A 24,349-nucleotide genomic window follows, 5' to 3' on the forward strand; every position below is an offset into this window, starting at 1 on the left:
AGGCGCAGGCAGGGTTGCACGCAAGGGGGGCATGCAGGGATGTATGCAGGGATGCACGCAGGGATGCAGACAGGTGCAGACGGATGCAGGAAGGGATGCAAGCAGGGATGCACGCAGGGGTGCAGGCAGGGGTGCATGCAAAGGGTGCTTGCAGAGATGCACGCGGGGACGCAGACAGGTGCAGACAGGGATGCAGGGAAGGCTGCATAAAGGCGCATGCAGGTACGCCCGCAGGGCTGCACGCAGGCAAGCACACACAACCCCCTCCCCACTCCCACCGCAATTTGGCTAAAACCCACCCCCAGCACAGCCCTGCCAGCGCAGGCACCATACCGCGCTACCCCCGTGCACCTCCCCCAACCCCCCCCCCTTCCCCCCCCCCCCTCAGCAGCACATCCCCCCTCCTCCCCTCCCCTTTCCCCCTCCCCTCCCCGCGCGGCCTCCGCGGGCGCGCAGCAGCGCCGCGCCGCCCCCTGCAGGCAGCGCGGCGCCGCGAGCGGAGGGGGGGGGGGGGCGGCACAAGAACTACAACTCCCATCAGGCCGCGCGGCGGCCGCCGGCGGCGCGCGTGCGCAGTGCGGCCCACCCCCCCCCCCAGCTCCCAAGTTTGGAGCTGCGAGCTGCCAGCCCTGGCCCATCATGTAGGTGCAGCGCAGCCTGCCCTCGCCGTGCAAGCAAGGGGGGGAGGCCGCCCCCCCCGCCCCCAAAGCTGCCCTGCAAAGCGTGCAATTGCACGGCCCCCCCCCGAGCTGCAAGGAGAGCTGCTGCTGCTGCTGCAGCAGCAGGCGGGCGGGAGAAGTCCGTCCCCCCCCCACCCCCCGTTGCAGGAAGATTTTTTTTTATTTTTATTTTTATTTATTTTATTTTTATTTTATTTTTTTTTTGGCCGCTTGCAGTCCGCATCTTTGTTGCAAAACTAGCTCCAGAGGAGAGGCAAGGCAAAGTCTTTTGTGCTTCCCCTCCCCCCCAGCAAAGCAAAGGGGAAAATGTCTCAGGCGAGAGGTAAGGCTCCTGCTTCCGTTTCGTTGCAAAACGTGCAAGAAGGCGTGCATGCATTTCGCAGTGCATGCATGCATTTTGTCGGGATGCAATTGCATTTTGAAGTTTGAGGCTTTTTCAGTGGCTCTCAGTTGCATTTCCTGTTTAGCGTGTGCCTTTTTGCAGCCACACACGCACTCACACACACAGTTCCTGTAAGGCAGGGCTCGCAGTTCAGCTGTGCATTGACGTTATTTGAATTCTTCTGCGGGGATTGCTGAGCCCTTTTTTTTTTTGCCTTTTGCACAGTCAGGACAGATAAAGGGTGTTGAAGAGCAGCTGCGTTTGCTGCTGGATGTGTGCATGCAAAATGGGCACGGTGCATGAGAATTAGAGCTAATTGCAAGTGCAAAATTAAATGAAACTTTTAAAGGAGTCCGTGGACGAGATGAAAGGTGAAACTTGAGTGGAGTTACCAGGAATTAAATATATACCTATGTTTCCATGGGAAAGTATTGTTCTTGTGCCAGGACTGAGATCATTTTCCAGCGATCTCCCCTCACCCCCCCGTTAATATTTTGTAACTTTTGGTCGGAGGCAGCAGTGTGCTTTGCAGCACCGGATCGCTGAGAGCGTGCAGGGGGGGGCTTTATTTGGCATTTCGGAGCAGGGGCTCGGTGCTTGGGATGCAGCGGGAGGGGCAGGGCTGGGTAGGGGACAGCAGTGATTTTTGCCAGCAGCGTGGGAAAGGCTTGAGCTTGCTTTTTAACTCGGTGGTTATTCCGGACTCGCTCTGCCTTGTGTCCTGCAAGGGCTTGCGTGTCGGGGGGGGGGGGAGCTGGGGAACTGAATATTGCAAAAAATGCTGTGGGAATGCAACAGTCCCTGCAGGAGCAGGCGGAGATGTTTCAGGAGTTGCTGCTCCGGCCATTCATTGTGAAAATAGCTGCACATATGTCAGCGCCCGGCCACACAGATGCAGCTTTCTGAGCTCCTCTGAACGCGTGGATTTGCTCTTGCAGCTGCCTGCTCTTGCATTTTGCAGCCGTCACGCGGAGTGGGGAGCAGGGGGGCGAGGCAATGCACGCCCCGGGGGGACAGCAGCCCCCAGCCTGGGACTGGGGCTGGCTTTGGGCTTGTTTTGCGTTGTTTTCCTGAGACGTCTGCGAAGTCGGTGGCCATCCACTGCGAGCCTTGCTGGGAGGACATAGGAAGGAGGTGCTTTCGGAGCTCTTGCCACACAGTTTTCCTTTGTAAGAAAAATGTAAAGTTGTTGTATAATTTATTCCTAATTTGGGTTTGCTGCAGTCATCTTTTCCAGCCAAGCAGAGAATTGTAAAAGTTTCCAATAGGAAGAGCCAAGGAAGTTTGATAATGCAAAATTTGAACGAAATGATACCCGGAGCTCGCTGCTGCTCGCGGGAGGGTCCCTGCAGGACCCATGGGGGCAGGAGCTGCGTGGGGAGCATCCGCTTGCTGGGGGTCCCTGCAAAGCCTGGGGTGGGAGAGCGTGGCCTCGGGGAGCCAGGGACGGGCAGGAACCCGTGGGTGTCCTCACAGCCCACCCCCAGGGCACCACGCAGCTCCCATGCACGCCGGCGCTGGCCTTGTCCATCCTCGGTACCAGGAAAATGGGAAAACGCGAGTAGCCAACCCACAAAACATGATCCCAATGAATGGCATCATTCTTGAATCCGTTTTCCGTCCATCTCCTGCTCTGCAACGCGAGCGCCGAAGCCGGAATTCCTGGCGCAGATAACTCACCGAGCTCAGCTGTCCGGGCTCAGGTCCTGCTTGGGAAGGGGCTGCAGCTCAGGGGCTTGCACCCGAGGTATCGCTCTCCGGGATGAATTAAATGAGCCACAATCTGCATTTCGGGATCAGCTTTCACGTGTTGCAGGGGAGGTTGCTCGGCAGCTTTCTAAAATACTGCGCAGGGCTCCAGCCAGCTGCCGAGCTGCGGAGCCCTCTCCCTGCTTTGAACTGGTTCCAAAGTTGTTCTGAGAATTTGGCAGAGATTAATTTTTTTAGTGCTGCCTGTCGGGGGGGACGGTAATCGAGAGGGCCGCTCTCTGATAAGACTTCATCCCTGCAAAGAGCCTCGCCTGGCTGAGCGCAGCCCCGCTCCGCAGCCGCTACCTGTGCCGTGCGGAGATCGGCTTCTGCACGGCCACGGCGCTGCTGGAGGAGACAAAACTCTGCCTGGAGCGTGGAAACTGCACTTTCCTTTGGCCCTGGCCGCAGCAGAAAGCAGAAGATGCTTTCAGCATCGTGCTTGCAATATTCAGCCGTGCCACCTGCGCTCTGATGGACTTCAAGGCTTTGTGGGCGACAAAATATGGATCAGATCTGCAGGACGCAAGCGGGTGCGGGCTCCTGCGTTTTGCTGCCGGCTCTTTTCCACTTCCAGTCCTCTTCTCAGTTGCAAAATGGTGTTTTTAGTTGGATGGAATAGCCCATGGAAAACAAGGCTTCCCCGAGCACCGAGGGTCCCTCAGCCCGCTCCGGAGCATGGGGCTGGGCTGTGGCGGTGGCTCGGGGGCTGAATCCTCACCCAAACGTGGAGCATTTGGCTGTCATGACTAACAGGATATTGTTCTGGAAGAATAAAAAAAATGCGGAAGTCCATATTAATTACAAGCTAAACGCAGTTTGAGGCTATAAATCTGAACTCTCGTGACAGCAGATACGTTCGGGAGCCTTCCAAATTTGTCGTAATGGGGGAATTATTCACCTGCGAAGCCCACATCAGAGGAGCAACCTGCAAATATGCAAACTTCTCCACTAAAGTAAGAGAAAGGAAGGGGAAACAGTTGCCATTAGAGCAGTAATTCATAAATAGCTCATGGAAATGAGGTACGTGTAACTACTGAGTGTTTCTGCTCATTGATCTCATTCCTAATTCTCACAATTTGTTGCTTCAAACGCAATTTTTTGCGCTCTGGCTGCAAAGGGATCCTGCACTCATGAGAACCACATCCCACGTGATGCTGGCTGAGCGTGTACTCTATGGACTTTGACCAAAGGCCCTGCACCTATGCAGAATTACACATTTCGTGCAAAATGCTCTTTTTTTTTTTTTTTTTTTTTTTTTTCCAGCTAGAAATTGCCATGGAGCAAACGCAAATCCGAAATGGTAGCTTCTTAAAAAAAACAACCACCACCATTGCTGCCATCCCGGGTAGGTGGCAGGTCTTTGCTGGTATAAAATTAACCCATGAGCACTGCGAGGCTGCTGGAGGTTGTGCAACGTGCCTCGTCAGCACCAGCTCAGCGCCTCGCCATTACCGCGCTGAGCGGCGCTTGGCAAGGGGAGGCTCCGCCGCGGCACGGCCAGGGAGGTGCCAGCTTAGCAAGGCTTGGCCTAGCAGCAAATGCAACCCATTTCAGTGCAAATTGTATGCTTTTTTAATTTTTATTATTTTTTAAAAGAGACCCTGCTGAGTCACTCTCTCACCCTGTTGCACGTCCTGTCTGCTTCGGTGGTGGAGTCTGCCCGTGTTCGGAGCGGGCAGATGCACACAAAGGAGTTTAAAAGTCTCGTGCAATGCAGTGCTGGAGGAATTGAGTAGCATGGGGTGAAAGCAAAGCAGATGGCCGGGGTGGAAAGTACTAGGCTAGAAATGAGGTCTGACACGAGCCAAATTGCTGCACGGTGCAGCTGAGCGAGGGGGAACCAAGGCACCCAGCTGAGCGCCTCCAGTCGCTGTCTTGCTTCCTGCTCCCTGCATTGCACCGGGGAAGGATTTGCTTGCAGTGCTGCTGGAGGTGCTGGCAACCCTCTGCTGCAGGCAGCAGTGCTGGGGTGCCGAAACCAAATGTATTTTGGGGTGCCCTGTCCCGTGTCCTGGCACCGAGGTGGCCCAAGAGCCAGCAACGTGGTCAGGGCAGCAGCTCCCCGGAGCTGAGCACGCTGCTCAGCAGGGGCAGGAAAATATAAGCATTTAAAAGCTCAAGCTATAGAAGTAATTATAGCAATAAAAGTGATAAGTCGCAGAGGAAAAGGAGTAAAGACGTGCTTTCTCCTCCCAGCTGAAAAAAGTTTGGATTTCTCACCACCACACTACGTGGTGCTCGTTTGTTTCGTTTAGTCGCCAAAAAAAAAAAAAATGGATCTTCCTCTGGGGTGAATTCCCTCCCGTGACACATACGCAAGCTGCTAAGGTGAAGCAAATGATACTCAATTAAAACCACAGGTGTAATTTAGAGGGATGAGACACTTCATTCTTCCAGGAGCATTGGCATTAATGGAACACAATTACCTTGCAAGTCACAAGGCAGACTTGTCAGTTGTGTGCTGTGGTTGCGAATACATAAGATGACTACAGAGTTGTTTTTGTTTGCTTGTTTAGCTGCTTTTTTTTTTTTTAACACATGCATTTGGGGTCACTCGTCTATTTTCTCTTGCTGAAAAGAACAGTAACATCATCTGTAGAAGGCTCTTGGAGAGGGATCACATCTAAAGCGAGCTCCCGTTGCTTTTTAAAGGTGGAAAATGAGGAATAGTGTAAACAGCGCAGGAGCAGGAGCACGCCTGCAGACCTCTGTGGGTGCGCTTGGAGGACAGGACCTGTTACCGCAAAGGCTGGGCACAGTGCTCCCAAACCCTTTCCAGGGCTACCTGCTGTCACCCCGCGAGCCTGCAGCCCAGCGCTCGTCCTGCTGCTGGCTGTGGGCTGCTCCGTGTCCCTGCTCCCAGCCTGGGGAGCCGCGGGGGACACGGCAGCACCGGCGGGTGCCGTGGGATATGGTGCGACCGTGTGGGGTCGCTGGTGGCTGGAGAACCCCCAGCACCGCTCTTTTCATTTTAGCCACAGCCAGAGCTATAAATAATAGAAGTTTAATTACCTATAGGGTTGCTTAGCTCCCTTCCTTAGGGCCCGACTGGGACTAGTGTAAGAAATTACCATTATCAGCTGGAGCAATGCTAGCGCTAAAGCAGGTCGAGGACCCGGAGCTGCGCCACGCCAGGTATTATGGTCTGTGGGGGCAGAGCGGTGAAGGCCATTCGCTACGATTTCCAGACCTGCTCATTGTGCAAAAAGGTTGTTTTTTTGTTTGTTTGTTTTTGTCTTCCAAATCCGTGTTATTTTGCATGTTGACAAGTACAAATGGAAAAGCGTCCTTGCACGGTAACCCTGGCCCAGTAAAAAGGCATTTGGAGGGGGGAAGCCCGACACTCTTGTTTGTAGGGCTTTTTTTTTTTTGCCTCAAAGCCAAAATTAAGGCTATCCTTCCCTTCAAGCAGGAAATCCCAAACACTTGGTTGACGTTTCAGAGAGTTCATCCCATCATTAAAGTCTCTGGGGTGCTAAAGCACTTCTGAGTCATCTTGACTTTGGAGATGTTGCAAACAGATGCTCAACATCCTTCGTCAAAGCTCCAGGCAGCTGCTCGCACATCTCGGTCTGCTGGTGCTGGCAAAGCCTTGGCTCAGCGCCGCTCAGGATCTGCACCCTGTGGCCACACAAAGGCTGAGCACGGCGAGAGCAGCATCCGACCACATCGGGAGAGCAGCTTGGGGTGGGAGCTGCTCGGGCTGCTCTTGCTCCCCATTAATCACCCCAGGAGCGATGGCCATTGCTTATTAGGCTGCTGCAAAAAGCCGAGTGCAGCGAAGCCCAAGGAGCATTGTGCAAGCAGCTGGAGGGAGCAGCCTCTACGGCTGAGGCAGTTTCATATTTGTAAGAAAGATTTCAGAGAAAAAGCATTTTTTTTTCCCCCCCGTTCAAGCAGGAAAACTCCACTGAGCAGAGCTGATCCAGTTTCTTGCTGTTGCTGTTTTGTTAGCCTACTTAGCTTGCAATTTTATAATCACGGCTAGATTTTCCTAGCCTGCACCGAGCAGATCAAAAATCATTAGCAGAATTGAAGCCCAAAAAACATCCACTTTTACTGCACTCTGATGAAACCAGTGGAAAAAAACAGTAAAAGTTGCAGATGAGATGCCAAAGATAAGGCAGCAATAGAAAATAAGTACAGGAGTCAACACTTGACTGTGTCTGCAGCGAGAGGCTTTTTATGAAGGCTGAATAAGCAAAGGCTTCGTAGCTGCTTTTGAAGGAGAATCTTTTTCTAAACAAAAATATGTAATTGCACTCAATAAAACAGCGCTCGCCGGTGCCAAATGGCCTCAGAGCATCGTGTGCCGGCTCTGCCGCGGACGTCTCAAGCAACATGTTTTTGTGCTTATTTTCCTCCTGCGGTGGGGTCCGAGCCTGACACTTCTCATTCACATGATGTCACCGGGGCTCGTCTGACACTCGAGCAGCAAGTTGCTTTATGAAAATCACAGCTTCGCTCCGCGTTATCCTTCCTCTTACGGACATTTATTGCTTCTCCAGTAGTTCAAGGTCAGATGGAGAATGACTCAAAAAAAAAAAAAAAAAGAAAAAATAAGTCATTACTTTGGAGCTATCGGAGCAACAAAAAGTCCCCATCCGGCACGGACAGCCCTGCCCAGAGCACCAGCACCGAGCAGAAAGGGTGAGAAGGGTTTGATCAGCATCGATGGCTGCCTCTCCCCAGCCTTGATCCCTCCCAGGCTCCCAGCAGATCCCATCCCGTTTCTTCCCAAGGAGCACGGGAGCCCCACGAGCAGCCCTGCGTGCCCACGCAGGTACCTGCGTGCAGGAGACGAAGCCTTCCCTGCAGAAGGGTGCACGGGATGAGAAGGTCCCGCTGGCAGCGGCTCCAGGCAGGGTCTGTGCAGCACCTAGCGCTGCCCTTGGCACCGGCCCCTTGCTCCCCAGGCACTTTTCCAGTGCCCGCAACTGGAAGCCATTTCGAGGCACGCTTTCCAGCTTTGATTTCAACACAGCCCTTTCTTTCTAGTGCTGCTTTAATTGCCTACAATTAGGGTCTCCGGCGCTGCAGAAACACCGAGAAATGAAGCCAAGTTTGGCTTCGCGAGGACTGGAATTGATTTCTCCTTTCGGGCAGCTGATGCTGTGGCCTCTTGTAAAGGAGGTGCCAGGCTGTGATCGTAGCACTCCTGCACGCTACTGCCCACGGATTGAAGCAGATGCACGACATTTGTTGTGGCTTTATTCAAGGAGCTGAACACCTGTAGGACCTGAGAGCAGCTGTCCCCCTTCTTCCAGTTGGGTGCACCGTGAAAGAAAAAAGCAGGGACTTGACGTGCTGTCATCAGGATGCCAAAAGCCCTTTGGGCAAAACTACGTCTTGAGTCGATTTGTTTGAGCAGGGAGCCCAAGCACTTGGCAGGAATGCCTCTGAAGGAGCACAGGGCTTTGGGTAGCCCTGATGGGTCCCTGGAGGAGCGACGGGGGCACCCAGCTCCTGCACAAGCAGGATCTGAGCTGGATTTCCAAACCCCATGCGGATTTTGGAGCTAGCAGCAGGACAGGGACACCGCAACAGCTCTCATCATAAGCTGGACTGCCACTAAAATTTTGGGGATGGACACAGACCTGACCTGCGGCCCCTCCTGCAGGTTTGTGCCTCTGCTCAGCGACGTGCTGATGGTTAATGCAGAAGCTGGCTCCCAGGAGGACCTCGGTACTTAACCGTACTAATTAAATGTTTTCAAAAACCACAAGATTGACCTTCACTGCATGCCCACAGATTTTTCTCTTATTTAACAAGCACGGGGTTGACAGAGTAACCTATTAAAGGAGAAGAAAGGCAGTGCTCTAGATACTGTTGTTTTCCAACCCCTTCTGAAGTGTTTTTTTGCTTTTTCGGCTCTGGGTTGGAAGCCATAATCCCCTAATAACGTACCAGGAGAAACCAGGCTGGAGACGACGAGTGCTTAGCTCAGAGCACAAAGCCTGATAAAGCAGTTAGCACACCTAAACCCGAAGTTTCCTCGCATTACCTGTGCAAGACGCCCCAGCAGCCATTATCTGTATGGGCACTTATGTAACCAGAGAGCTCCTCTGTGTGGCGTGGAGCTGTCCTTTGGGAGATACCCTCTAGAAAAAAAACAATAAAGGCAATTAACAGACTGACTTCCTTACCTTTCCCAAGGACGCCAGTAATTTGCTCAATGCTAATAAAACCTGGAACGTCTCTACGGAGGACTTGAGCTCCTGCCAAGGAATCGGTTTTACAAATTAACTCAACGAGCAGCTCGGGGCCGTGCCCGGCACGGGGGCACATCGCACAGCAGCCCCTGGCACCAGTATCTGAGCTGCAGGAAGAGCCCAAAATAACTCCCTGGCAGCTGGGGAGGACGACACAGATGCTGCGTTCAAAGATTGTTGGTAGTAAATCGCTCGCTGAAGATAAGAGCACCTAAATTCACAGCGGGCCCCTTCTCGGCAGCCAGCAGGACCCGTGGGCTCGCAGGATGCAGTAGCACGGGCACCTGGGCAAGCGCTTCCACCTAGCCCGGCTTCAGCTTCATTCATGCCATCAGGCAGCTTCCTTTAGAGCTAACCATGTGATTTTTTTTTTTGATTTTTTTTTTTTCCCCCTCAAAAACATTTGGTACTTCCCCCGCATGAAATCAGAAGCTTTCTGTCAGATAAGAGGCTGGAACAGCTTCCTGCAATCGGCGAGCATTCCTCCTCTCACTCTTCCTGTGCGTCCCTCAGAACAATGCCAGTGCTCCCAGCACCAGCGAGCATTCACTTCGCCTCCCAGCACGGCATTTCGGGCCCATCCTGTGCAAGCATCTCCCCAGGCAGCACCTCCTTTTGCTTTCAAAAGGCCTCGCTGCAGCTGAACGCAGGCAGCGGTCTGGGAGGTTGGATGGGAGACGGGTCTGGAGATTTTTTTTTTTTCCCCCCTTACAATAGAAGCTGATATTTTTTAAATTTATTTTTTTTCTCATATTCTGATCTTGAAACTCCTTATGCATGTGTTAAACTTGGAGCGGACGAGCCTATTTTTTTGCAGGAGTCAGTGGGACTGGGTGTGCTTGCAGTTGAGCACACGCGTAAGGATTTACAAGGCTGGGGGTGTATTCTGACCTGTTGCCAAGTGGGGTGGACATCAGGGATCTGCCTGGATGATTTACACCACCCTCCTCTACCTTGGTTTCTTTTTTTCCCTTTCTGCTTGTCTGTTCTTGCAAGTTAGAAAGCTGTAGCGGATTCGAGAGCATTTATGTATACAAGTGAAACTGCAGCCTGGAACCTCGCACAGGGACTTGTGTAGAGGCTTTGACAGAAGGGCTTATAAAGGGAGGTTTGTACTTACAGCTCCTGATTTAGAAGGCTGGGTGGAGAGATGTAGCCTAACAGGGTTTGATCCACGTGGACGTATGTGGGTAGAGAAAAATCTGCCCGGTTGTGTCAGGGACACTTGACTGGAAAAAAAAAAAGGGCAAGAAGTGCCGTCTTCTGCCACGGTGCTGCTCCATCAGGAGGTTCGTAATGCTTTCCGAACTGAAATAAAACTGCACGATAAGAGCTGAGGAAAGGCTTTTGTTCTTCGCATACCCCTCGCTTTACTTTATTACGTGAGGTGCGAGCACGTGTGCGCTCTCAGCAGGTGGCTGGAGGACGAGCTACAGGTTCGTGCCCTCTGACTTCTGGCACAAACCCCTCCGAGGCTCCGAGCTCCCCTGGGAGCTGCTCTGCATCCTGCACACCTCCGCCTGCACTGCTCGGAGCTTCCTGAGGCTTCTTGCACACTCAGACACATCGCTGAAGGACAGCAAGGCCGAGACTTCATGGTCATGGTTGCACGGAGCTGCTCCGGTGCTGGGCAGCACCCAAAGGTGCTGCAGGGTTTGCCCACGGTCGCCCCTCGCCCCTCGCGGGTGCCCGCGTGTTTGCAGGCAGTCGGAGGAAGCATTGGGTGCCTGGAGGCATTGCCAGCAGAGGGAGCATGAGTGAGGTCCTGCCAGCTGCGCTGTCCAGAGCTGTCGAGCATCACCGTCGATTATTTTGGTACAAAATAAGCAAAAAAGCTCGTAAGTGAAAAAAGAAGAGAATAGCGAAAGAGGGCTGCCTAGTGGGGGAGCACAAAGGCAGGTTGGTGGCAATCCTGACTGCGTCGACAACTGCGTTTGTCTGAACCCTCACAAAAATCTCCCGCCACTAAAGGTTGCTCGGGGAGGGGAGACTCTGGGCACGGGGCACAGTGGGTGCCCCCTGTCCCCGCAGGACAGCCCCCGAGCCACGCTGCCACCCAGGCTGTGGGCAGCTCACCTGCTCGGTAATTCAGATTACCGAATTATTAAGCACACCCGAAAAAGACCTCGCAGGACCCGCCGGGAGAGAAACCCAGCTGTGCCAGGGTGTTAAAAAGCCTGAAAACTAAAACTGGAACTGGAGTGAGACCTGAGGCAAAGTGGTGTTCATGGGCTGATGGGGAGCGGACCCGTGCCAGACTTAAGGAAATTGTTTTCTGGGGGACTGTGCAGAGTAATGGGGAAAGTTTTGTTCCTCTGCTGAGTTTTCCAGGGTTAGGAAGAGCAGAGGTTTTTGTGGCTGAGCTGGGGCTGGTGGTTTAATGCATCCTGCTCCCACCCCGGCCGTGAGGACACCCGCTCTTATGCTGCGTGTAAGAGGCTTGCTGCTAAATGATGGGGAGGGGCTCAGAGCCCGGGGCTGCGCGTGATCACACGTGGTGGGGTTTTGGGGTGAAACCGTAGTAAATTAGGGGAAATGCAGGAGTGCAGCCAAGGGTTTGCAGGCGTGGGTGCGGTCACCCAGCACCCGTATGCGATTGCATGCCACGATGCGTTTTTGGAGAGCACTTTGCTGCACGCAGCGCTCTGCCCTGCTGCTGGCTGCAGCGGGAGGCGTCTGTCCACGTGTCCGTGTGTCCCCAGCGTGCGCTGCAGCCCGTGCCCCCTGCTCTGCCGGCAGGTGCTCCCTGGCAGGGAGAAAAGAGAAGCAAAGGTAGCAGCACTGAAAGCAGCCGTGTCCTCCAGACCCTCCTGCACAAAAGGCCTTTTGTTCCGCGGGTGGATTCCAAGAGCTTTTCTCCAGTTTTGATTCCAGCAAACTCCCACTGGAAGCAGGCAGCCGAGGTTTTGAAAACAAAGCAGCAACTAAACCAAAAGTCCCTCGGCAAAATCCCCGCGAGGGCTGGAGGCTCTTGACAAACAGCCTCCCCGGCCGGCAGTTCCTGTGGATTTCCTAACTGGAGATAAGCAGCAGAGCACGCGGGCTCTGCGATGGGAAGGCAGCGAAGCCAGCGGCCCTTGGCAGGGGGAAGATACCGGTGTGATTTACGGCGTATCGGTGACTCGAGGGAGTGACTCCCTCTGCTGCTCGGCTCCCTGGAGCTCCACGCTGTGATTTCTTGTGATAACCGGGTGAGAGGAGAGGCCCCGAGGCTCCCAGGCGGGCTCCTGATGGCCTCTGCTCTCCCTGGGCTCTCCACCACCACCGCATCCTTCCCAGGGCAATACAAGGATGCAGCGGGGACGCGGGAAGCAAAATCCCCTTGGCCACCACTTGGACACTAATAAGGTTTCTCCAGGCTGTTAACACTTGTGCAGCACGGGGGGCTTGGTGCCCACCCAGGGCCAAGCTGGTGCTGGGGCAGCCGCAAGTGATTTGTGGGGTTTGAGGCCATTTGGGGTGGGAGCAGGCTGGTGGCAGAGGATTTCTGCTGCGCGTGGGCTGCGTGCGGAGCCGGAGCACTGCATCAGCACCTGCACAGCCACCAAAGCAAATCAAATCGGTGGGTAAAAAAATAGTAAGGCGAAACAAGGCGAGAAGAAGAGGCTTTGGTCCCTGTGGGATTTCCATGAGACTGCTGGAGATCGGGTGTGTGCAGGCACGCCGTCAAATTTTGCATTTTGGGCTTTTTACGCAGTGATTTTCTGCAGGAGCTTCCCCAGCCCTTGCAGGTTGGCTCAGGCTGGTGCTCACCGGCACCAGGGGGAACGGGCCTGCCGCGTGCGCCCCTGCTGCCTTGTGCCCCTGTGCCACGCGGGCAGCCTCCTCCGCCGGCTGCCAGCCTCCTGGTCCCGGAGGTGACTCAGAGCCCCGAGCACCCGGCGTGTTTTCGCCTCCGTTCGTTATTGCGGCACAGCCAAGCGCCAGGCGGGGAGGCACACGCACACAAACAAGGCTTGTGCAACCTGCCCACGGCCACGGACGGGGTCATCGGGGACGCAACCGGAGCGTGCACATCGCGGTGCCGGGTCCCTGCTGCCCACCACCTCCTCTCCTCTTTCCGTGGTGGGTCAGGAGGCTGCTGGAGGGCATCGTTGGAGCACGTCGTGCTTCCTCCTTGCACCCCCCTGGGCCATCTCTGCTCCGAGGAGAGCTGGGCAGGGGCAAGGCTTGTGCTGGGGGCAGCTCGGGGCAGTCAGGGTGGAATTGCCCACCAGGAGATGTGCCCAGCTGTGCTCCCGGCGTGTCTCTCTCCTGCTCGGTGACGTTGCCACCGCCTGCACAGAGGTTGCAAGGAGCCGTGCCCTTTCCCCCAGGCCACCGAAGTTCATGCAGCTGGATGCACACGTGGGATGGGTTCAGCCAAAGTGTTGTAACCGCTTTTTTTTTTTTTTTTTTTTTTTTAATATATATTAAAGCCTCTTGTGCCCTACGCTGAAAGCCGTAGGTAAGCAAAACTCTCCTATCTTCCATCTCCTACTTGCACTAGCACCTAAAGTATGATGAATTTTGGTCTGGTTTGCATTGCATCTGTTTTCTAAAGAAAAGCAGGATGTCAGGGGAGGACTCTGTCTTGCCTCATCATGTCTGCAGGTCCCAGCCCAGCTCTGGCAGCAGCTCAGCAGAAAGGTCGGGGTGGCCCCGCGCTGTGCCCGGCGCTGCCTGCAGCTCCCTCGCTGCGGCTGGTACAGCTGGCAGAGCTGTCTGTTGTCACCACCCGATTTCCTCTGAATTGTCAGCCTCAGCAAAGAGCACGTGGCTGCTCTCTGACGGTCTGCGAGCGTGACAGCAGGTGCTGCAGGTCTCCTTTCCTCCCACGGGGGTATTCCTGCAAGCAGACGCTGCAGCGAGGTGCAAGGAACACGTCGAGGCAGAGACAGGTTGGGAAGGGAAGCCCAAGGTCCCGGCAATGGAGAGTCCAGGATGGTGCCGAAGCCCATAAAACAGCTCAGCGAGGTTGCAGCACCTGCGCTGGGGCAGGAAAGACCATCCTAAAGCATCGCAGCCTCTCCCGTGCGGCCTGGTCCCGATCAAAGTGTCCCTTCCCCGCCGCACTCAGAAGGTCTGAACGCCTCTAAAATGCAGAGGTGCTCTTATCGGAGGGACCAACAGCCTCTCGTAACCAAAATATGCTGGCAGATAAGGAGAAATTGCACCCCTCTGGTTTCTACATCAGCCCAGATAAATGCAGCAGACTGCAGCCCGTTTGCAGGATGCATTAAGAGAAAAATGGGCAGAGCGGGGGAGATCAGCCTGAGTCAGGAAATTACCCTCAAAATTGAATTACCGAAACACAGAGCTTATTGAATGGCAAGCAAATGGGTTCTGATATTGGCACAGCTGGGCGACATTTCTGTATGTTTCTGCGCTGCAGGACACGCAGATTACCCTGCTGGAGCCCTCATTGCCAGCCTTTCTGCTTCGCCTTCTTCCAGCGCTTTGTTCCCGCCGCTGCTCACCGCAAACCGTCCCCTGCTGGAGGCAGGCTCAGAGGGCTGACCCGGCGGTGAATTCACCTCGCAGCAGAACCGAAGATCTTTGTCTCCATTGCTCGGCAGAGCTGACGTCCGTCGGCGGCTGCAAATTGGGAACGCAGCTCTTTTGCAGCGGGGACGGGCCCCGAGCCAGAGCTAACCCCGGCGCGAGCAGGGCACGGCCTTGCGCAACCTCCGCCGCCCGGTTCACGCGGTGCACCTCCTTGCAACAGCCCTGCTATTTTGGTTTGGGGCCTCTCCTGCCCTGGGTTCATTGCAGGTTGCGGGGCTGAGTCACGGGAGCGAGCGGAGCCTTGCGACAAGGCGGCCCCGGGGCTGGGCGCAGCGGGACGGGACGGGACGGGGCGGCTGCTGCGCTCCGGTCCCAGCGGCGCCGTGCAGTGCTAACGGTGTCCTGGCACGGGGCTGGGGGGACGGCTGTGCCCAACCCATGGCATGGTGTGTCCTTCTTGGCTTTGGAAGCCTCAGGAATTAACCCAGGAGGTGACTGCAGCATCCTCTGCTCGCTTCCAGGTTTCCAGGTGTTGCTTTTCCCCATGGAGACGCAGGGTGCAGGGCTCTCTGTCTCTGTATTTTTACTGCTCGGGCTGACTTTGGGAAGAGGGAATTAACCACTTCTAGGCTGCGGTTCTGTGGTTATCTCCTCGCCAAGGGGAATTTGGGTGATGGGCTGGCTGCGGCTGGGTGCCCAGGGTGTCTGTAGGAGCCGGACACCCCGCTCAGTCAGAGCCAGAAAGGAGAGGAAAAGAGCAAGGGAAAAGGGCTTGAGCACTCCCTTCAGCCTGCTGGCATTTCCAGCTTCGCTATTAGACAAGACTAATTGATTGATTGATTTTGTTTTGGAGGAAAGCACAAGAGGAAAAGCAGAGGGCTGGGAGGTCAGAGGAAGCCAGGGCTGTCCCGTGGTATCTCTGCGCCGTGTTTCGGGCATATCCTGGTGCCGGATCTTGCCATATCCATGACAGCTGTAAAAGCGCCCCTGCTTTTCCTGCTTCCTGTCCCCAAATGCAGTTTGTGGGGAAAAAAACACAAAACAAAACAAAAAAGAAAAAGAAGAATGCTTCAGTGGTGGGGCTGGCAGCGGTGATGGTGTGTCCAGTCCTGGATGTGCTGATGGTCACCAAAGGAGCTGGAAGCTCCACGGCACCAAATGCAAGGAAGAGGATGGAGCTGGGACCTGGGATCTGGGACCTGGGATCTGGGATCCGTGAGCCAGGAGCTGCTGCAGCCCCATGAGGTCAGCCCCTTCCCCCAGCAGCCCCGTGCCGAGTTGTTAAGGAAACGGATCCCAAGTTTGCCGTTTCCAAGGCGTCATTGCAAGCGGCCGTGAGGGAAGATGCTGATGGGAGAGGTGCAGGAGCCGTCCCTGCCGGGCACGGAGCAGCACCACGCTCCCCATCGCGCCGTCTGGCTGCCTCCGGCCCGTCCAGGTGCTGATGGAGCGATGGGGGAGCAGCCAGTGGCACTTGGCCGAGCCTGTTTATTGCCAGGGCTAAGGAGAGAGAAGCTGAATTATGTTTCGAGGAGGCAAAGAAAGCACAGCATCCACTTCAGCCCTTCCCTTGGCTTTTGATTGAAACTTTAACAGCCTTTGAGAGCCTCTTGCATGCTAAATTCCTTTTTTGTGGCTCAATGAGGGGTTGGAAAACAAATTTCCAGGCCCACTTCCATGTCACCAGTGCTTACATGAACACCTAGCTTTTGTTTTTCTCCAGAAACCGGGGCTTGGCTAAAGCCGTGCACCTACAAATCGGGGGTGGGCACCCCTCAGCCACTTGCCCACCCTGCCCCTGGCTCCCTGCTCCCAGCATCTCACCGTGGCTTTGTTCAGCTCCCCAGGGGTGAGCAGGGGTGTGCAGCCCACCAGCAGCCTCCCTGCCACCTGCGGAGCTGTGCCAAAACCCCTGAACCCAAAAGGCACGCCCGGAGCCCTACATCCCCTGTTTTGGTATCCCGCGTGCTGTAGTTCCGAGGCTCTCCTGCAGCCCACGGAGGGCCGTGGCGATGCAGGAGCTCGTGGTTGGGGCTGTGGATGTGCTCCCATGGCCGGTGGGAAGGCTGCTGGGGGGCTGCTGGCAGGTGCCCCCCCTGGGAAGAACCATTCCTGCCAATAACCCCCCGGTGCGCTCCTGTGTGTGAAGCTCGTGTCAGCTCTGACCACTGAATAATTGACCTTGAGTAATTTGCAGGCATAAATAATCGACCTGTGAGATGATCTTTAATCATTGTTAAAAAAAATAAATCAGACTTGGTTCCCTTCTCTGGTCATCTCATGGGAGACTGGTGTTAAACACGAGGTTGGGATATCGGCTGCAGCAGGGGCTGCATCGCTCCCGGTGCCGTCAGCAGCTCTGAGACACCTTCGTGTTTATGTGTCTGAGTCCCAGTGTGCTGATGGGCAAAGTCCTCAGAATTTGGGTATTTTCACTCCTGGCCTGCAAGGCTGGAAATTCTCCTTCACAGCGCTGACCCTGTCATTTTTTGGCTTGCACTGGGGTACAAATAAGAGATGCCCGTTGCAGCTGAACACCAGGTCTCTGCAGGAGGCGCATTTGCAGCACATCTGGGACAAAAACCAGTAAAAATCTTCACTTCTGGGTTTTGCAAGACCCGTCTCAGTTTGAGGTTTTGCACCAAGCCATGGCCAGGGGTCCTTGCCCTCCGAGTGCAGTGTCAGGCGAGACGGGGTCGTGCAGCCACGGGGTACCGGGTGTTCCTTTTTGGCTTGTTTGGCTTTCAAAAACTTTCCGGAACATCAGACCCCAAATCCTTAAGAAAGTCAGGAATAGTAATGAGCCACTTTTATCACTCAGAAAAGGGGCAGAAAGAGGCATTTCCCTCCTGTGAAATTTTACCAGCAGACTGCATGCTAAGGAGTGTTATTTGAAAGAAAGTGTTGCTACATGGCTATTAAACACGGCTTTAATAATAAATTGTGGTGAAGACAGAACTGGTTAATATCCTTTCAAGGAAATAGGAGCTTTTTGTGGCAAGGAACCATTTACTTTGGATTATACCATAAAAAGTTTTTGACTGCAATGAGAAGTCTGGAGACTGGGGAATGGGATTTTCCTTCAGAAGAGAAGGTTTGTTTTCTGTTACAGCGTATGTGGGCAGTGAATTCCTCTGTCTTCCCTTTCTTTGTTATTTTCTGTTATGTTTCCTACCCTTCTGCTGTGAAACTTTGAGGTCTCACTTTCCGATATTGCTATTTAACATCGCTCTAATTGGAAGGGGCCAGCGACACTAATTCTGCGTGCTCGGGCAGCGGCGGTGGGAAGAGGTTAACAGGCCTCCTGGAAGCTGTATTTTCCTCCCCTCCCTCAGGAACTGGGTTTAAGACCTTCACAGGGAAGTATTTAATGTGTTTTCATTAAGTCGCTTTTTCTTTTTCCTGCTGCAGGTTTGCTCTCGGACCTCGCTCCCGTGGGTGTGGGGTGGGTGCTGGGGCAGGGGGCTCGCTCTGCGCCCCCGGGGGCAGCGCCGAGGGCTCCCAAAGGGGGCGAGGGCAGCGTTTAGCAAGTGCTTTGCTAAAGAAGGTGGATGTAAGTTTGTGCTTAGCATCGCTGAGACCCCAGATGTTTCACTGAATCAGAACTCGGGGCTGGGAGGTCTCCGTGCCCTGCTCAAAACCAGTCTATTTATTTATTTATTTATTTTCACATTTATTCTTAAAACCTGTCTTTTGAGTCAAGTGTTTGTGAAAGTCTCCGCGTGGAAAATTGCAGGGAAGAGCTTTCAAATGAGCTTTAGCGTGCAGGCTCCGAGACCAGCAAGCCACCCGGGGCTGTTTACATGGCGCACGACTCCCGATTTCTGGGTGCTGGGGGGCAGAGGTGTGATCCCATCTGCCCGTCAGCTGAGACCGTGAACCTTCTGCACAAGGAGCCACGTTTAGGCTTCGTGCTTTGTACGATGCGTCGCGGGGGCTTTCCACACTGCAGATCCCAGGGAAAGGCAGCAAAACGCCCGCACCCATGCTCAGGAACAGCTGGTTTGTGCCCGGGGCTGAGCCTTGTGCCAATATTTTGGGGCCTGAGGCACCTGGGCTGCAGCTGGGTGGCTGGTGTCCCCACGGGCTTTGGTGCTTCAGCCTTCCTCTGAGTTGGGGACTTGCTCAGTCACCTGCTTCTACCAGATTTGCAGTCTCCAAGAGCTCAGTTTCTCTGTTAGACACAGCTGAAGTCAGCCAGTGGATTTACACTTAACCACGAGGGACACAGTTGGATATATACACGTGCGGTGATTTTCTTCAGGAAACAAAGCTAAAAATAATAATGATTCACAAAAATGCTATGAAAAACACCATCCTTCTAGTGGATGGAGCAGGTAACATCCAATTATGTGTGCTGTTAAGCTGCCTCCACGTTCTGAGCTCCTGCACAGATGACTTTCTGCAGACTGCAGTTCCGCACAGCGTCGTCTTTTGAAAGCGACGTCTGCTGTGGTGGAGGCTGTTATTTTGACAGCGAGATGCTTGCTTGGCAGCTGTTGTTGCAGAGTACTGATCTTGGAACTAACATTTTTTATTTTTTTTTTTTTTAAAAAAAAGAGCCCTCCGAGCGTCAGTGCCTGCCTCTGGGGACAAACTCCCCCAAGCAAGCGTGACCTGGATGCTGCCCCTGGCACGGGCGCTGGAGCCGCGTGGCCGCGGGTGCGCTGGGTACCCAGTGCTGCCCCCCTTCCCTGGGTCCCTTGCTGTGACTTTCCCACGTATTGTTCATTTGGGAGCAGGTCTTGCCTAGGCCACGCTGCTTGCTTGCACCCTCCCCGCTGTGCGTGCTCAGAGGGATCGGGGTTAGTTTAAATAGGTTTTTTTTCTTTTCTCTTGCAAACCCGCACGCAAGGAGCGGCTTGGGCACCGGGTGTTTTATTCTTATCCCTGCTGCTCACCTGCCGGGGTCCCTCCCTGTCTTTGCAGGACATTTTATTTAGTAGGGCTTGTGTCTTGGAGCAGCTGCAGAGCCTCAGCTGAGATCCCCCATGCAGCTGGGAGCTGGGAAGGGGGGAGCCCGCTTCATGCTCGGGGTGGCTGATGCTTTGTGGCCAGGGTGGCTCACTCTTCATGGTCAGGATGGCTAATACTTAATGCTCAAATGCTCAGGATGGCTAACGCTTCATGCTCAGGATGGCTAATGCTACCTGGCTTTGTGGCCAGGATGGCTGATGCTACCTGTGAGGCACTTTCGGCCCCCAACCCCAGGAGGCTTGGAGGGACGAGCAGTTTGCACCCCTCAAAACAAAAGGAGCCGAGACCCTTTGATCTGGTGGAGAGGCATGAAAACTTGTGCTTGCAGCCCGAGACATTCATTACACGAGCAGCAGGGGGGTAGCAGTGCGGAGGTGACCCGTCACACCCTGGCATGGGGAGCGGGTCCGCAGGAGGTGCGGGTGCTGCGGGCGCATCCCCCCCGTGGTGATTCCCACTCGCGGTCCTTCCCCGTGCTCTCCCGAGCCGTGTGCGCTCCGTGCTGCTGCTGTTGCTTTCTTCTGTCTTGAAAAGAAAAACCCAAAGAACGTTAAACTGCGTCTGTATCTTGGCAGCTCGAATATGTGAGCAGATTGTGCTTCAGAAAAATGGCAAAGTTTCAAAATATTGTATTCTGCGAAGAAGAGACAAGGAAAATAAACTCCCCAAAGTGCAGATTTTATTTCACCAGGAGGCGGAAGGCTTTTAATATTTATTTGGGTTTGGCGTTTTGCTACCTAGTTCTTCTGCTGACACCACTTGTGAACCACGGGAAGATTAAATGCTTCATAATCTATCCTGGTTCATGTTCAAGGCAGGGTCATTTCCAGTTGGTTCCTTTACACCCTCACAGAGCTACCTGAGAGCAGGTTCCTGAGGTGCAGGTACAGCACCTGGAACTGTGCAAGCAAATCCACAAAGGAAAAAAATAGAATGGAAAAAAAAAGAGAGTAAACATCCACTTGTTTCCCTTTTATTTTGGTGGTTGCGTGCGTATCATTGCAGCAGTGTGGCTGGCTGGGTGCTCAATGTGCAGAAGTAGCAGTGTGCCAAGGGATGGCTGGTGAGTGTTAGTAGGAAAAGTTCAGCTCTGGAGTTAAAGAGGCAGGTTCTGCCTCCGTGGGCAGTTCAGCGAATTTCTGTCTTCATTCCCATGTGCAAAATAAGGATGAAAATGCAGGTTTTTCACATGCCCGTGATTGCCTCGTTTGCTTAAACTGCGAGAGGATGCAGACAGGTTTTTGGAGGCAGAGAGGCCACGGGGATGGCAGACTTAGAGGCTGCCAGGGAAACGGGGTTGTTTGCTCGCGCTGCAGGACCTGTGTTTTGGAGATTCTTTTTTTAGCTAAAAGATGACAACATCGAGAACACCGCTACCGATTTAGCATCCTGTTGGATACAAAATGCATTTGAGGCAGTTTGGGCAAGAAATGGTACAGCAGGGGCTGCTTCTCAGCTGGGCCTTCTGGAGACCTCTGTGTGCAAGAAAAGTAGCAAAAGGGTCAAAGAACAGCTCCGCTAGCTGTAGAAATTCCTGCACTTGTTTTTACAATTATTTGTACTTCCTTACAGACCAGCTTCTACCTCTTGGAAAATCTGAGAGCTGTTCCTCATGCTTCTGAGTGGCCCCACATCTTTTATTTTGTCTCTTCTGCGTTAGACTGGAAGCTCTTTGGAGCAGAGAACTTTTTGTTTTGTTTTGTTTTTGTTTTTTTGCTTTGTAAGTTTGCAGCTCTGCAGATTTCTAATGACAATAGCGAGCGTGCACAGTGGTTTCCAGTAAATGCTTTTCCCACGAGGTGTCATCAGCTGGGTTGTAGCAGCCTGTCCCATCCTGGAATTGCTCTTTGCCAAATGGAGCGAGCACGATCTTGTCTTTTGGAGCAAATGATATTAAAAAAAAAAAAAAAAAAAGGTTGGCAATCTGAATCGACTAATTGCTTCAAAAAGGTCATTTTCAGTTCTGGGTGCTTGCGCTTTGATCTAGCACCCCTCCGGCACTGGGATGCGCAGACATCTATCGACCTGGGTTTGTGTCAAGGGGAAAAACAAACCCAAACATGTATAGGTGAAGTTTGAAGGAGAGCGTTGGGAATAAAGAGTAGAGCTCAGGCTTAAAAGAAAGACAGTAATTGATATAAATTGTTAGGCTGAAAATGCTTAAAGCCTAAATTAGCCGCCTGTGCCTTTTTTGGGGGACCAGGGATTCTATTACACGCTCAACCAGCCAGATGTTTACCTTGGGGTTTTGGTGACGTGACTTATGTTTTCAGGTTATTTTATCCATGAATCCAAAACCCCGTGCTGAAATGTGGCTGTATATGTTTAGTCATAAAAAGGTTCTTGTATTTCTCTAGTCTGCCTGGCTCTTATGTCTGCCGGCTTGGACCCCCTTTACAGGAGAGCCTGCATTTGAACTGCTTCAGAGCTTGAGCTGCATCCAGCTCAGCAAGGCTTGGCTGGTCAGTGTGAACAGAAACAAATGGCTTTGAAGCCTGCAGACTTCATTCTGCTGTATTTTTTGCTGGGTTTGCACAACTTTAATGGCCAGGAGGTGAAACGTCAGTTTAAACAGAATCAGAATCTAGTTCGGGACTTTCGGATTCAATCTGAAAAGGATTTTTAATCCTGCCAGGGTTTGCAGTAATATATCTGGAATGGTTAAAATCTAAGAAACATTTTAAGGGATCCTACATGGGTAGGGCTGACGAAGGAGAAATACCTTTCTTTTTGCATTTTCACATGGCCTTTTCGCATGCTAGGACTCTTGCCTGTTTTCTGTACCAAGTTGGCAGCCAGACCTTGCAGGTCTAAATGAAGCGTTCCTGAACAAAGGCACTTTATGTTTTGAACTCTGTGCCCTGAGTCTACACCACCAGCCTGGCCTGGCATTTATGTTAAGTAAGGTCAACAAATATAGACAAGCTGTATTTTGCAAATTAAAACCAAAAAAAAAAAAAAAAAAAAGGCCTTTCTTTAATTCTGCCTCTTTCTTGTTTCGCAGGCAAGAAGAGAAACCCTGGGCTGAAAATTCCTAAAGAAGCATTTGAGCAACCACAGACAAGCTCCACGTAAGTCGCCAAACACTGAGGGAGAATAAAAAGAAAACCACGAGCCCCGGCTGCCTTCCAGTGCCTGCGCTGCTGGGGCCGGGCCGGTCACAGCCAGCACCCGGGGCTCGTCCTTGCAGGGCTGGGATAACGGGAACCCTTCGCGAGGAAAATGCCTAGGTTCATTGTGGCACCATTGGGGAGGATCAGAATCAACAGCCCTTGTATTTCTTCCCCAGCTGCACCTCAGGGGTCTGTGTCTGTCACGCTCTACCCTTGGTCCATGTCTTTGCTGCTTTGTGATGTGCCGAGGAAAAGGAAAAAAAAAAAACAGGGTGGGCACCCGGTTTTAACCCACGTGGCACTTCTGCCACCCAGATCGAGTCAGAGAAGCAGCTGGTCAAGGCAAAAAAAGGAACCCCTTCCCTACATATTCAGCCCTGCAAAAGAAAACCTTGTGTTTTTAGGGCAATTTTTTCAACTGTGAAGTCTGCAGGTATCAGAGCTCACCTCCATGAAGAAGCTCTGTAGCTGTGCACCTTCCACCTGCCCTCACATGGGAATAATTTCAGGCCGATCACCCCATTCCAGAAATAAAATAGCAAAACCCCAGGTGTTCTCCTCCCTCCCTCCTGCCCCCCACAGCCCCAGCCCCATCCCGCTGCCCCTGGGTGCTTCAGAGCAGCAGCTGTTGGGTGCACACCATGCTGATGCCCAAGCCTCCCTTTTGGGGTTTAATGGGGCAGGTCAGCGACCCCATGCCTGGTGTCCAGCAGAGGAGCGTGGTACGGGCAATGTTTTTGGTAAAAACAACCAATTCTGCAGTGCTGGAAATGAGGGGCTCCCCGAGAGCCCCATCCCTGGGCAGCCCCGAGCTGACACCTTCCCTGCCCCGGGGAGAAGGGGGAGGATGTGGCGAGAGGCTTGAGCCCTCCCCATCTTGTCTTAGCTATTTCTGGAAAGGATTAACGGAAACCAGGTTTTGCTTTTGACCTTTATGCCCACTTAGTCCATATTTCATACAGGCTGACAGAGATTTGGTGCTTGTCACCTCGCTTGCCTTGCCCAAGGCCAGGCTGCTGAAGGAACAGATCTCTGGGTTCCTGCACAGGGGATTGGATGTGGGAAATGCCAGCTCCAGCAGCTGCCTTCCTGACCCCTTTTTGGGGTGACTTTGTGGATCTTGGTTGTATTTATTAATCCTGCAAAGCTAGGAGACCATTAGGCTGCAAGGGCTGCCAGCTTGCACCAGCAAGAGGATGGACAGGGGTCTTTGGGGGTTGTAAATACTTGTTGAGGGAAAAATTCACCTTTTAAGGAACATTTCACATCTCTTCTCTCTTCTCTCCTGCAGGCCACCCAGGGATCTAGACTCCAAAGCCTGCATCTCTATTGGTGAGGAGGTAAGACTGGGAGTGACAATGAGAAGAAGACCTTTGGGGACAGGCGCCTGTCCTGGGCTGGCTGCTTCTCCACGCAGGCTGCTCTTGGGATTGCTTCCTTCTTAACTGCAGCCAAAACTGGGGAGGTTGACAAATACCAGCTATTTACAAAATGTGGCCCATTTTGCATGAAGCGGGGGGTAGATGCTGGATGCATGGAAGCTGAGAAGAGCCAGGCTGGGATTTTGCTCCTCTTGGTTTTTGTGAGCCCCGCGAGCCACCTCCAGCCCTGGAGAGCCAACTGCTGGCTGCTGGTGGTGCTCCTGCAGCAAGTGCAGTCCCCAGAGCACCAGTGGGCAGCTGGCTGTGACCTGCTGCTTGTCCCCACCCTCTCCAATGTGCCCGCAGGGGCTTGCCCTTTGCTTCC

General features: G+C 53.4%; 1 protein-coding gene across 2 annotated transcripts in view; it reads left to right on the plus strand.

Annotated features, from left to right (window-relative positions):
- The first annotated feature begins 863 nt into the window (after positions 1-863).
- Positions 864-24,349, plus strand: part of MAP2K6 (mitogen-activated protein kinase kinase 6) — a 49,974-nt gene continuing 26,488 nt past the window's right edge. For both annotated transcript variants that reach the window (XM_035558899.2, XM_035558900.2), the window contains exons 1-3: positions 864-1,002; positions 22,495-22,561; positions 23,895-23,943. In XM_035558899.2, coding sequence (XP_035414792.1) covers positions 987-1,002; positions 22,495-22,561; positions 23,895-23,943 — 132 coding nt within the window. In that variant the 5' untranslated portion in view covers positions 864-986. The remainder of the gene's footprint in view (positions 1,003-22,494; positions 22,562-23,894; positions 23,944-24,349) is intronic.

This window comes from Cygnus atratus, chromosome 18 (assembly GCF_013377495.2).
Source record: "Cygnus atratus isolate AKBS03 ecotype Queensland, Australia chromosome 18, CAtr_DNAZoo_HiC_assembly, whole genome shotgun sequence".
Classification (NCBI taxonomy): domain Eukaryota; kingdom Metazoa; phylum Chordata; class Aves; order Anseriformes; family Anatidae; genus Cygnus; species Cygnus atratus.